The following is a 14,611-nucleotide window of genomic DNA, read 5'->3' on the forward strand; positions in this document are numbered from 1 at the left end:
GAGTAATGTCCTCATAAATCACCTCTTCTTGTAATACCTATGTCATACCCATGTCGCTTTACACATTTGTGTCCTCATATGTCACAAAAACATACCCACACACACACACACACACACACAATCCAAGCAGAGAGAATCCACACACAAAAATAAGGCAGTCCAAAACCTAATAATCCCATCCAAAAGGTGAAAGAAAAAAACAAAATACAGTTTCACTCACGCTGTCTTCTCTGGGGTTTCTGGATTCCTCAGAAAAGCAAAACAAGATCCAGGAAGAGAAAACATTACAGCTGGTTTATATCTGTAAACCTTGTTTTGTAATTTGTACAATCCATCACAAGCCTAAAAGAACCCTGAAAGAACAGAAAGAGTCGCAACACCGTGAAATGATTTTTCTAAGATTACTGGAGTATGTTTTACAAGAAAATACTATTTCAGTTTTTCTACTTCAGAATTTCACATTTAATTCAATGTGTTACTGCCGTAATTATTTGTCAAATTTACTAGCAATTTCTGAGTGAAAGTAATCACCAAAACACCAATTTTTACACATTTAGGATCATTAAAAGTGTGTAATTTCTGTTTACATCAAAATAATCTCATCCCATCTTAATATGCGGAGACTAAATGCACCATTTGCAGGTTTAATTTTATATAAAAGTGACTAAACAATGACTCAACCAATAACATGAGCCGGTGGGTGGAGTTAACTGCTTTTTCTGACCAATGGGAGACAAACCTGTATGAAAACAATCATCATTTCAGCAATTCAGTTTGGTGACACTAATGCATCTGAGCTTCATATTCCAGGTCACATGATTTCTGATGCGCTGTACACTGCTGTGACATCCCAATATTTGCTCCATGACTCCGTGTCAGTTCACGCTCAGAGTTGGATTATAGAAAGTATCAGTTCAGACATTCGAATCTCCGGCTCGGCCTTCATTTCCCATCTGTGCCGGGCTGCTGGATGGGAAAGATCTGGTTCTGGAAGAGCGGCTGGAGGAAGAGCCCCAGCGTTCCCACCACACACACGATCACGAAGATCCACAGGAACAAGCGGTCCACCACCATGGCTACGTACTTCCAGTCCTCGATGACCTGGACACACGCAGAAGCACAGAGAAAGCCTCATTAACACAATTACTGACCACTAATAAGAGACAGGGACACAAAACATGGGAGAACGAGTCCGACAGTGTCAACAAGTGCTGAGCCGCCGCTCCTGAGCCAGCAGCTGCTCCGTCTCTCATTCTGCTGTCCTCGGCACTCTCTCTCTCTCCAGCGCTGATTTAAAGACGCGATCGATGCTCCTACAATGTGCTTTGTGCTTTGTAACCTCTGTTTGCTAATTGTGCTTCCACTGAAAAAGGTTCTGTCAAATTAAAATGTCATTCAGCTTTTACTGTATAATTCAGTACAAAAACACACTCGACGGAAGACAATGATTTACACAGAAATGTGAGGATGATGTTAGACTAGTGTTTCCTCTCCTGTAAATGTACAGCGTTACAGCAAAAGAAACGCTCAGAAAACGAACAGTTCAACCAGTAGAGTCAGATTCACCAACAAATGATGATGATGATGAATCAATGAGACTTTTCTTCTATAGGCAATTATGGCTTGTGTTTTCCAAGTGAAACCATAAAAGTCTATGAGTTAGGGGAGTGTGATATACCAGTAGAGATTTTGGACTTTCGTCTCTATCGCAGTTATGCTCACGTGACGTTTCTGTGCTGCATGGTTAGCTTATTGTTTGCATGCATTTTTAAGCATCACGTTTACTAATAAGTGATTTTAAACCGTTGAAATGCAATAAGAAGCAAAAGTGAATTCATTTCACGCTGTCTGAGACACACATGAAGCCGCCGCTGCAGAGCGTGTGAGTACTAAACTGAGTTCTTTTCGCAGCCTAATTAGGCGTCAGTGGTTAAATACACATACTTGTGTGTCAAAATCACCGTCTTTGCATGTATCCTCGTAAACACAGTCATTTATGTCTTAAGTGACTGTAAACAGTTGAGAAAGGAAACACATGTGTAACAGGATCAGTGCATTCGCTCTTAAAGTGACAGCAGCCTAATAAACCTGCTCATTAATGTTAATTCAGCAACAAAAATGAGAAAAGCTCTCAGAATCACTTTTGTCTCATTTAATGTGAATAAATGTATATTTAATTTACACAGTGAAGATATGCATAATTATGTTTTTTCTAGTGCTTTAAGTTTTTCAGGTAAGTCTATTTCTTTGTCATCATATTGCTTGTAATTAGTTTCTTTGTTCTTATTTTATCACATTTATACTGTTTACTTCTCTCTAGTATTCTTGAGGTTTTTTTCTTCCCCCTTTAAATTGGTGACAATAATATAGAAATATAGAATTTCAATGGTATCAAAACATTTTGACCTATTTAAAGCAAAAATAACTATATTGTGAAATAAAATTACTTGTATCGTGACTATAAGCCAATCACTATAGATTTGGCAGGAAAATTACTGGCAATATGTGCTTAACAGACAGTTCCATTCAAAATTGTGGGTTTAGAAATTAATGCTTTTCATTAATCAAGGATGCAAAAAATTGATCAAAAGTGACAAAAAAGACATTCAAAATGTTACAAAAGATTCTATTTCAAATAAATGCTGTTGTTAACTTCCTGTTCATCAAAGAATCCTGAAAAATAAAATGTAAATAAATCATATGATAATAATCATAAATGTTTGTTGAGCATCAAATCATCATATCAGAATGATTTCTGAAGGATCATGTGACACTGAAGACTGGAGTAATGATGCTGAAAATTCAGCTTTGATCACAGGAATAAATTACATTTTACTATATATTCACATAGAAAACAGATGTTTTAAATTGCAATAATATTTTCTGATTTTTTACTGTATTTTTAATCCAATAAATTCAGCTTTGATCAAAGGAATAAATTACACTTTACTATATATTCACACAGAAAACAGATGTTTTAAATTGCAATAATATTTTGTGATTTTTACTGTATTTTTAATCCAATAAATTCAGCTTTGATCAAAGGAATAAATTACACTTTACTATATATTCACATAGAAAACAGATGTTTTAAATTGCAATAATATTTTGTGATTTTTACTGTATTTTTAATCCAATAAATTCAGCTTAGATCACAGGAATAAATTACACTTTACTATATATTCACATAGAAAACAGATGTTTTAAATTGCAATAATATTTTGTGATTTTTACTGTATTTTTAATCCAATAAATTCAGCTTTGATCAAAGGAATAAATTACACTTTACTATATTTTCACATAGAAAACAGATGTTTTAAATTGCAATAATATTTTGTGATTTTTACTGTATTTTTAATCCAATAAATTCAGCTTAGATCACAGGAATAAATTACACTTTACTATATATTCACATAGAAAACAGATGTTTTAAATTGCAATAATATTTTGTGATTTTTACTGTATTTTTAATCCAATAAATTCAGCTTTGATCACAGGAATAAATTACACTTTACTATACATTCACAGAGAAAACAGCTGATTTACATTGGAATAATATTTCCTAATTTTAGTGTATTTTTGATCAAATAAATGCAGCTTTAGTGAGCAGAAGAGACTTTTTGAACAGTAGTACTCACACTTTGATCGTCGTCATTTCCCATCATGTGATCAGCTACGTAGCGAACTCCATCCACAGCCTCCTGAATCTCAGATCCCCAGTCTGCAGCGGCCCTGCTCCCCCTCAGGTCCTGTGTGGAGTTGTGTCCGTTGGGCAGGAACTCGGTGGGCCGCGGATCTGCTTTCCGAGAGCCGTGGCCGTAATGCAGCTGATGGCCCTTGTTGTAGAAGTGTCCTGGTGACGAGAGAGCCGAAGCCGGCGGCGCAGCCAACAGCGCAGACGCAGACGAGGACATGGCGGATTTGCGAGGAGCAGCGTACCCGAGGCCCAACAGAGACCTGGGGTCACGCAGACGCCTCTTCTGCCGCAGGCGCTGCCGAGCCGAGTTCCCGTGAGGTCTCTGCATGAACAGCAGCGCTGGAAGTTTGACCAGGAACACCAGCTTGACCCAGGCCGGCATGCTGTGCGTGCTCGGGGAGCGATGGTGCACGTTCAGCACGCACACGCTCGTGATGATGGAAAACGTGACCAACACCATGGTGAACATCAGGTACTTTCCGATCAGGGGAACGTCCAAGGACGTGGGCGGCACGATCTTCGAGATCAGCAGGAGGAAGACGGTGAGCGCCAGCAGGACGGAGATGCACAGCGTCATCTTCTCGCCGCAGTCCGACGGCAGGTAGAAGACCAGGATGGCCAGTGAGGTGATGAGCACGCAGGGGATGATCAGGTTTATGGTGTAGAACAGCGGCTTGCGCTTGATGATGAAGTCGTACGTCAGGTCCACGTAGGTGGGGTCCAGAGCGCTGACCGTCCTCCTGCCCGGCAGAGCCAAGATGTCCCACTCGCCGCTGGGAGTGAAGTCGTCCATGCTGGCCACCTCGGACTTCAGGACCAGATCGATCTCGGTGTGATCGTACGTCCAGGAGCGGAATTTCAGAGTGCAGTTCTGCTGGTCAAAGGGGAAGTGTTTGACCTCGATCTTACAGGCGCTCTTGTATATGGCAGGAGGAAGCCAGGCGATGCTCCCGTTGAACAGGACGATGGCGTTGGTGAAGACCGTCACCTCATATGTCCCGTCGGCACTATGAACGGACACGATATATATCAGATGTGTTACTACTGAACGGACATTTAATTATTATTACATATAAAAAAAATACATTTACACTAACAATCAAAAGAAATAATTAAGATTTTTAAGTTTTTGTCTCTTCTGCTCATCAAGCCTGTGTTTATTTGCTCAAAAATCCAGTAAAAATTGTGATATATTTTTATAATGTAAATCAGCTGTTTTCTATGTGAATATATAGTAAAGTGTAATTTATTCCTGTGATCAAAGCTGAATTTTCAGCATCATTACTCAAGTCTTCAGTGTCACATGATCCTTCAGAAATCATTCTGATATGATGATTTGCTGCTCAAGAAACATTTATGATTATTATCAATGTTGAAAACAGTTCATATTTCGGTGGAAAGCGAGATTTTCAAAATAATAATATTAATACTTTCATTCAGACATTACATTGATCAAAAGTGACACTAAAGACATTTATAATGATTCTTTTTCAAAGAAATGCTGTTCTTTTGAACTTTCTATTCATCAAAGAATCCTAAAAAATAAAATGCATGACAGTTTCCACAGAAATATGAAGCTAAAGCTGTTTTCTCTGATCAAACACATTCAGGTCGCTCACTTGTTGTACAGCACTATATCCGGCAGCCAGATGTGTCTGGAGGGGATCCGGAGCTTGTCGATCCCCTCGTACTCAGCCGGGTCCCACGACAGACGATAATCATTCCAGTTCTGCGGATAACATTGCAGTTGTCTTATTATTTCATATACGAGCTTTCGCTCGGTCAGACTAGCCACAATTACACACTTGTTAGCAGTCTGATGAGTGGACGTGAGAGAACGAAGAGGATAAATCCAAGATCAGCTGAAGGACGCTTTAATTGAGAAATAATTGAAATGTGATTGACACTGACCTGAGTGAGCCAGACGTTTGTCGTCATGATTTGCTCTCTTTCATTCTGGAAGCAAAAAAACGATAAAGTTGAGTTTTGAAATAATTATATAGGTTGCAGTGATTGCAGCGCAGACGGTTTTAAATTACACAGAAATGTCTTTTCAGCAGCATTAGACCATAATCATAATGATCAAAATCACTGCTGTGCATTTAAACTTGGAATGAAACCTGGATTGCAACTAATGGGTTGAGAAAACTCAAAACACTAAAAAACTCAGTCAGACATTTTAATTACTTCAAATATTTACGTCTCTGTGATATTTCAATTATTATGCAGCGAATATCAAAACGTGTTGTTTTTTATCTGTGTCAGTTTAAGGGTTATTATAGTTAACTTAATCCGAAATGAAAAACATTTTTGTTGCTTAAATTCGTTACGTAAAAATGTAAACTTATTTTATTTCAGCATTTCTTAGTTTAATTTAGTTTAACCTGATGTACTAAAATAACTAACACTGCAATAAAAAAAAATGGAAAACTAAATAAAAAATATAATAGTATCACAATTAGTAAATACAAAACTAATAAATAACAATGAATAAAAACTATACGGACACGTTTAATAACAAAAACTAATAAAAATAACAAAAACAACACAATTACTAAAACAAACTAAAATTAAAGTGAAAAAGGCAATATAAAAATAAAATCTAATTCAAAGTATTGACAAAAAACTAATAACTATAAATGATGCTGCAGTAACACTACTGTAAACACTATTTATATTTCATCAGGACATATTCAGTATTACTGGTGTGGAGAAATGTCACATCGAACGGTTTAAAATGTGAATGAAAGCATGAAAATCTCTTCACAACTGATTAAACTCATTTTGAAACCTCCTCACAAACTTTTTGATCATTGAAATACAAAATCACTGCCATGCCCATCTCCAGTCGCACTGACCACACTGATGAGCTGCGCCAGAGACACCTGCAGGACGACCGTCACTCTCTCGCTGCGGTTCACAGCCGGCCTGATCAGCTTGTTATAGCGGTTTTTACCCAGCAGCCAGTTCATCAGACGCTCCTCAGAGTCTGCGCTCGCTCCACCTGCGGACGGACACAAACACACACCTGTCCTGTCAGATCACGCCTGCTTCTAAAACACAGAGATGTGACAAACAGAAACACTGCAGGACTTTCTCTTGAACACACAGGTCACGCTTGAGAAAGGGTGTTTCATGGTGACATACTGTGATATCGTGAAAATCAATTCTGCTGGGTTGATGTGGATAAATGTGTAAAAACATGGAAATATAGAGGTCTGTGTCTAATGCATAATAAAAATGTTTTGTATATTTCACAAGCACATTTCAAACAGGTAATCTGTTCCCAAAAAAGCTCAATAATGACAGCTTTGAAAGTAAAAACAGAAAGAAAAGAAGAACATGGACTTTCGCTCAAGTCTCCTGTCAAGCTTTCAGCAATCCTTCTCTTTAAGTGTCAATTGTTCAAGCGCAGCCGATAGTTTATGACTGCCTAGTTCACTTGTTGCCGAGTCAGCAGACTGTGAAGCTCAGAACTGAATCCACAATCAGAAAACACGAGACGTGTATTTAACAATCACTGAGTCAACGGTCTTCATCACCAAGAAGATTCTTAAAACAAACTGTTAAACCCCTGATGTTTGACTCATTACAGTAGTTCTGTGCCATTTCTGGGATCATGTAGTGTTATGGTGGAAATACAATTAATTAAGGGGTCCTTGATTATGATTTGACTTTTTTAACTTTAGTTAGTGTGTAATGTCGCTGTTTGATCATAAACAACATCTGCAGTTACGACGCTCAAAGTTCAGTGCAAAGGAGATATTTTCTTTTACAGAAATCACTTTTAAACGGCTGGTAGGGACTACAACGAGCTTCTTCCTGGGTTACTGACATCACCAACCCTAAAATTTACATAAACCCCGCCCCCGAGAACACACAACAAAGGGGGCGGGGCCATGTTGGGCTGCTTTAGAGAAGAGGAAGAGTTGTTGTAGTCGAGTGTTATTGACATGCCGTCATTTTACACCAAACGAGGGTCAATTCAACACAAAAGATGAACATGACGGCACATGCTAGTGGATGAGTTGAATCAACTCCACAGCAACTACATCAATTTATCCACTAACCATTCAGAAACGTCTAAAAGTTGTAACTTCTTCCTGAGTCTTTTAAAAATGTCGAACTAAAATGATTCAGAAAAAAACATTGCGTGAATGAAGATTAAATTATGATTTTGTGCTAACGTTTTGAGAACATTAGATAACTTTGAACAAACATTCAATTAACGTTACTTGAAGAGCGTTTGTTCATAACTTTGAGAGAACCTTGCCAGAACATTCTGAGAACGTTCCCTGTTTGCTGGGATAATGGACATGAATAACAAAATATATAAAAAATAAATCAAATATTAATAATAATAATAATAATAATATATCTTGTCTGCATTCTGAATAAAGGCAAAAAGCCCTAAAATAAATCAAAATAATGAATGTTTTTACGCAGTGTGTCTCGTGCAGCACTATCTGTCACTGTCACGATTAATTAGTAGTTCGAGACTCGTGTGCAAACAGATTCTTTGAAAATATGCAATTTCATCTTCCATAACAATCATCTGAATAACGCTGAGACGCAGTGTTTTCTTTGGCACTCTGCAGACTCAGGAACACTCAAAGGAGTTTTTATTGGCTTCTAATAAAATGAATATTTATCACAGATCATTGAAGTTTCTGACGTGCTTCACACTTCAGATCACGCAGCTCTAAAAAGGTGGCGTAACCTGCACTGTTAAAGAAATATAAAGCCTTGGAGCTTTAATTAATATTAATGAGCACTGATCTGCATTAATTAGAAACACCCAGAGCTACACTGTAAGCACTCTCTTTGTAATGACGATTGATGATACACAGAAGAAGAAATTAACAGCAGGCCCAGAGGAACAAACAGGCAAAGTAAAAGTGCTGATTTAAAGTGACAGTAAAAGAGGCACAGCAGAAAACACTGGAACCTTTAACAACTCATTCACAGCATCTCTATGATGTGTATAATATATCAGAGTGAAACGCTTCAGGAACAAGAACAAATGTAGGGCGGGGCTTGATTGTGATTGGATGGTTGTGGTTTGCTATTGGTGGATCTCATGTGAGTGACAGGTTGCCCCGCCCTCATCATCAGAGAAGAGAAGAGATGCAGCAAGAGGAAGATATTCTGATTCAAGATTACCAGAACATGAATTTAACACAATAATGATGTGCACTGATAATGAATATTGAATATATATAAATAACTATAAATACACTAATTCAAAATATTAATGAAAACTATAACAGTATCTCTATACTAGCCACTTCTCAGGTGAATTAAGCCTAATAATAAATACCAGAGCCGTTTTTATCTTATCCAATATTTAGGGATGAAAAGTCTAAACTCCGGCTAGAGGAACATTCAGAAAGAGTGTTAGAACTGTGTTTGAATGATCCACCAAAGAACCAAAGAAATATGCTGAGGATTTTACAGTACAGTACCTAAATCACACTATATATTCGCTCTGCTGCAGAATCACTCACTCTTTACTGCTCTGAACCACGACTTCACTGTTAGTCTCTCATCGAGGAGAGATTCACCCAGATCCCTTTGTCCTAAATCCATCAAAGCCTGTTCCGCTTACAAGATGACACTGGACCAACGGCCTCCAATGGTTATACATTTCAATGCAAATATTTTGGGCACATTGCGGGTTCTTTAGAGGGAATAATAAGGCCAAAAAAACATGAGCACACTGTCAGATGTGTTAAAAGGTACCTATAATGTCTTTTTCACAAGATGTAATATAAGTCTGTGAAGTTTCAGCTCAAAATCCCCCACAGATCATTTCTTATAGCTTGTCAAATTTGCCCCTATTTGGGTGTTAGCAAAAACACAGCGTTTTTGTGTGTGTCTCTTTAAATGCAAATGAGCTGCTGCTCCCGCCCCCTTTCCAGAAGAGGGCGGAGCTTTAACAGCTCAACAACAAAGCTGGAGAATCTCACGCAGCCAAAATGAGGAAAGTGTTCAGCCTTACATTGTTCAAACTGGAGTCGACACTGATGGAGAGACTCAGGAAGAAGTTACAACTTTTAGACGTTTCTGAATGGTTAGTGGATAAATTGATGTAGTTGCTGTGGAGTTGATTCAACTCATCCACTAGCATGTGCCGTCATGTTCATCTTTTGTGTTGAATTGACCCTCGTTTGGTGTAAAATGACGGCATGACAACAGCACTCGACTACAACAACTCTTCCTCTTCTCTAAAGCAGCCCAACATGGCCCCGCCTCCTTTGTTGAGTGTTCTCGGGGGCGGGGTTTATGTAAATTTTAGGGTTGGTGATGTCAGTAACCCAGGAAGAAGCTCGTTGTAGTCCCTACCGGCCGTTAAAAAGTGATTTCTGTAAAAGGAAATATCTCTCTTTGCACTGAACTTTGAGTGTCGTAACTTTGCAGATGTTGTTTATGATCAAACAGCAACATTACACACTAACTAAAGTTAAAAAAGGCAAATCATAATCAACCACCCCTTGAAAGTGTTTTATGACCACAGGCTATAGAGAAGAGACTGAACCCACATATAGACATTCCCTCAAATGACCAGTGAACGGTTACTGACATCTTAAAATCACCACAGAATCAAATTATTTGTATGTATTGTATCACAGAGTTTATTCTAAATGATTTATCATTATTGTGTTAAATTCATGTTCTGGTAATCTTGAATCAGAATATCTTCCTCTCGCAGCATCTCTTCTCTTCTCTGATGATGAGGGCGGGGCAACCTGTCACTCACATGAGATCCACCAATAGCAAACCACAACCATCCAATCAAAATCAAGCCCCACCCTACATTTGTTCTTGTTTGGGAAGCATTGCATGAGGATATACGAAACAATCAGGAAGAAACGATGAGCACAACTTTACTTTCAAGCCGACTTTAACGGTGGAGCCGGAAAGTTCTTCACGGGAACGTTAGTAAAACATCAGACTATGTTTGAGTCTATCGTTAAGTTTTATATCACTTATAAATAAAAACTTCATAAAGTGTTTTGTACATGAGCTAAATGTGCTAGATAAAGTAAACATATTATGATTATGAATATTAGTTGTAACTCAACTGCATGACAGGGCTGGTCATGTGACCTCAATATGGCGACCTGCTCTGTGTAGAACAAAAACTGTCTTCATCTCATTCATCATTTTAATGACACGTCTCAAAAATGACGCCAGTTTAGTTTTAATTTAGAAAAACAAACACTGTGCATCTTTAAATAGTTCAGCTGTATAAAATATCTCACTCAAAAACATCCAGACAGACAAACAAACAGGCATTATAGTGTTTTTGAGCAGAAGGAACATCCGAACACTCATTTGCATGATCTTGGTATCCTAAAAAAAATCTGGTTGTCTCACAATTTTACTACAGCAATAAATCAGACATTTCTAAACAAGCGCGTTTAACTCCTGTAACTGAAGTGTTGCATCGAAGGTAAAGCACGAATGAGTTCTTTCACTTACTTCTGATGAGGGTAAATACGCACAGGAGGACGGTCAGCGCGCGCGTCATGGTCGAGCGTGTTTTCCAGATGCGTCGCAGCTCTTCAGTGCCATTCCGCCTCAAACATCGCGATTCAGAAGCACAAACGTGCAGAAGTTCAGAAGAGCAAACGGAGTGAAGATGATGATGATGATGCGCGCTCGCACCTGCCGCCACAGAACACCGGCAGCGCGTCTGTCTCGCGCGAGGAACCAGAGACTCCCTCCTCCATCAGCCTCACACACTCACGAGCGCTCCCTGCTCTCTCACAGGACACCGGGGCTAGTTGTCACAGTGTTTAGGTTTATGTTTTTTAAAGTCAATTTTGCGTTTAAGCACATCTTACATGCCAAAAATACATATTTTCTAGTGTTATCGACCAGTGGGAAAATGTTAATTAAACACGTGACCCTTTGTGACAACATGCCCCAGTTGCAATAGAAAGGGCAGAGATCTCAAACCGCTGTATTGACCAACAAATATTGTAAAGAATAAACATAAGATTTAAAAACACATGACTTGATCCTGCCCTGCTGGTGTTTTACTGCAGGTTTGAGTGTTTCTGGTGTCAGGGCGGGTCAGGGCTCGAGCGGAGGGCAGGTCACTCGCTCTGACCTCCATCCATCACTTCCCTCCCTCTCCTCCTTCCTTCACCCTCCAACTTCACATTCGGTTCAGGAACGAAAAATTGAAATGAATTGTAACATTCTGAACTGGACATCGAGGCAGTTTTACAATAAAAGTAAGTACCACTTAATTACACAAATAGACAGTTTAGAGTCAAAGTGACTTGCAATATGGTGCATAATTCATATAAGTGGCAAAAATATCAGTTTTACTTGAAATGTTGGGTAAAATCAGAACCAAACCAGTGTGATATGTTCCCTGGAGACTGAATATCAAAAGTTATCCCAAAACAAAAAGTTGAAATTTTGATTCACGATCACTAATGGGCGGCAAAACTTGTGAAGAGGGCGGAGCCACTTTTACTAAATTGACTATATCTCTTGAAGGGAATGAGATATTTTCACCAAACTTGGTACATGGGCTCATTATTCGTCACAGTATGAAATTGCAGCGTTTGGACACTTGGTGGCGATATAACATGAAAGAAACATTAAAACTGCTATAACTACACAACCGTTAGTCAGACTGACTTGACAATAGTCTATGAGGAGATTGGCATATCTAGAAACACATGGCCGCCATCGCCAATGAAGTTTGGGCATCTATGAGACAAGGTTAACGGAACAAAACTCGGTTTGGGTCATCGGCACAAGGCCCTGAAGGAGCCTGAAATATTTAGAGCCATCGCCATCTAGCGGTAAAATAAAATTTTCCAATGCTTAGTTTGGATGAGGTTGACTTATTTTCATAGGAGTCACATTTTTAGACTCCTGAATCCTTGCTGAGTCCAACAATACCAATCATGCCAGGTTTCGGCTTATGTTTTGTGCAACGTTGTGATTTAGCGCTTAAAAAACGTTTGCGAATATCTTTGAAACCGTCCGATCGAGACGAAACCACCATAGGAAATATGGAACCATAGGATGTTAACTAAATGTTTATGTCTAAATGTCAGGGAGTGTCAAAAAAATCCAGTCAAAGTCACTCATGGGTAATGTTTTATGCTCTCTCATATATATAAGTGTCTATAACTTGAACCAAATTTGACACATATGCATGGACACACTGTGAGGGCACCTTAAAAAGTGGTGGAGATCGGGCAATAGGTGGTGCTATAACTGTCAAAAAACTTTAAAAACCATATTTTTCTTTAGTAAATTGCCAGTATTGGCTGTAAATGGTCTTTTCCATCTATGATCTAAGTGATTATATGCTTGCTAAATAAAATACAATACCTTTTTATGTGCTTAAAGCCTTAAAGTGAACCCCGATAATTGCTGCTTGCAGCTATATTTGTGATTTGTCTCTGTAAAATGTCTGTGAAATGTATAAAACTTGGAAAAATGTGGGAAAATGCTTTGCTGAACCCAGAAACAGAAAGCTTCTTCCAGAACAGATGTTTATTGCTCAACGCACTGCAGCTAGCATCAGACCTAAACAGAGAAAATAGTTCTTGACAGATTAAGTATCCTTCTTCCGAGATCATAAAATGCATAACATTAATTACTACACCCTCCAGATGCTCCCACATATTTATGTACTTTTAAACCACTTACATTATAATTATTCTTCCATATGGGTTCCAGAACTGTTATTTTGCCACTAATATGATTTATGCCCCTCATTACAAGTTTCTGTGTCTGTTTGTGTATTTGTTTGTAAACTCGTCTCATAACACCATCACTGTCATCTTCTGTTAGGTCTCTCTCTCAGAGCTCTGCTTTCCTCGTGTAATCAGCCATCATCTCAGTCAGTCCTGCTCCGCAGGGTCAGAGAGGTCGGGTTAAGGACACTCCCGTGATTTTATCTGTGATAGATTTCCGTGTTCTTCTCAGGCAGAGAGATTTAGGCAGGTCTCCGGCACCATCCAATCTCAGAGACGCTGATTTATCGCTCAGCTGCACCTTTAAGAGTCATTACTGAATGAATGGGGGAGGAAATACAGGAGACTCGAATCTCTTGACGTTGAGTTTGATGTTAACATGATATTGACATGCAGGGGAGCCGTTTGAGGGGTGGATGAAGCTGACGGACTAATTATCAGCGCAATATGTCACAGGGTGTTTCTGTCATGATCCACAGATCACCCTTGACCTTCCTTTGGAACCTCAGGAAACACATTTAGAAATTTGATTTCACAATGTTTCAAAACTTTGCAAACTTGTCAATGAAACCCCATGTGCCATCATCATTTAAATCGCTTTCTAAAAAGCCTTGAAAGACAAATTGATTACTCTGTTTCATAATTTGTGAAAAAAAAAAAAAAAATCAAATGTTTTCAGTCTTAAATGTGAAAAACAGCAACTTATACCGGAATGAACAGTTTCATCTGGAAGTTTGTCTCCGTCCCGGAATGAACATTTAAAAAGGTAAAAGTGACTTTTTATCTCACAGTTCTGACTTTATAACTCACAATTCCAAGATTATATCTCACAAAAATCATAATTGTGTGATAAAATGTCCCAGTTACCAGAAACAAGCTTCCATAGTTTGATATTGAATATGAATCTCTTGCTCATATATACAGTAGCACTGTAAACATTTCACTCTCTGTTTGCTCAGTTTTCTGATGCTGATGTTTGTCACAGAACTGAGAGGCTCGTCAATAAACTACATTGATTTGGGGGGAGGAACATTATCATTGAACACTCTAAAAATGCTGTTTAAAACAACCCAAGTTGGGTTGAAAATTGAAAAATCCAGCCGTTGGGTAAAATGTTTGACCAACCATGCTGGTCAGTTTTATTTAACTCAACTATTGTTTAAAAATGACTATATGGCTT

At 38.5% G+C, this 14,611-nt stretch overlaps 1 protein-coding gene across 1 annotated transcript; it reads right to left on the reverse strand.

Moving 5' to 3' along the window:
* Positions 1-942: 942 nt before the first annotated feature.
* chrnb4 (cholinergic receptor, nicotinic, beta 4 (neuronal)) lies at positions 943-11,273 on the reverse strand. The gene is made up of 6 exons (XM_067390735.1): positions 11,183-11,273; positions 6,556-6,701; positions 5,609-5,653; positions 5,317-5,426; positions 3,639-4,704; positions 943-1,101 (listed from the first exon to the last, which is right to left on the reverse strand). The coding sequence occupies exons 1-6, from the start codon at positions 11,229-11,231 to the stop codon at positions 943-945; spliced, it is 1,575 nt and encodes a 524-aa protein (XP_067246836.1). The 5' UTR covers positions 11,232-11,273.
* Positions 11,274-14,611: the final 3,338 nt, after the last annotated feature.

Source organism: Chanodichthys erythropterus, chromosome 7 (assembly GCF_024489055.1).
Source record: "Chanodichthys erythropterus isolate Z2021 chromosome 7, ASM2448905v1, whole genome shotgun sequence".
NCBI classification, from domain to species: domain Eukaryota; kingdom Metazoa; phylum Chordata; class Actinopteri; order Cypriniformes; family Xenocyprididae; genus Chanodichthys; species Chanodichthys erythropterus.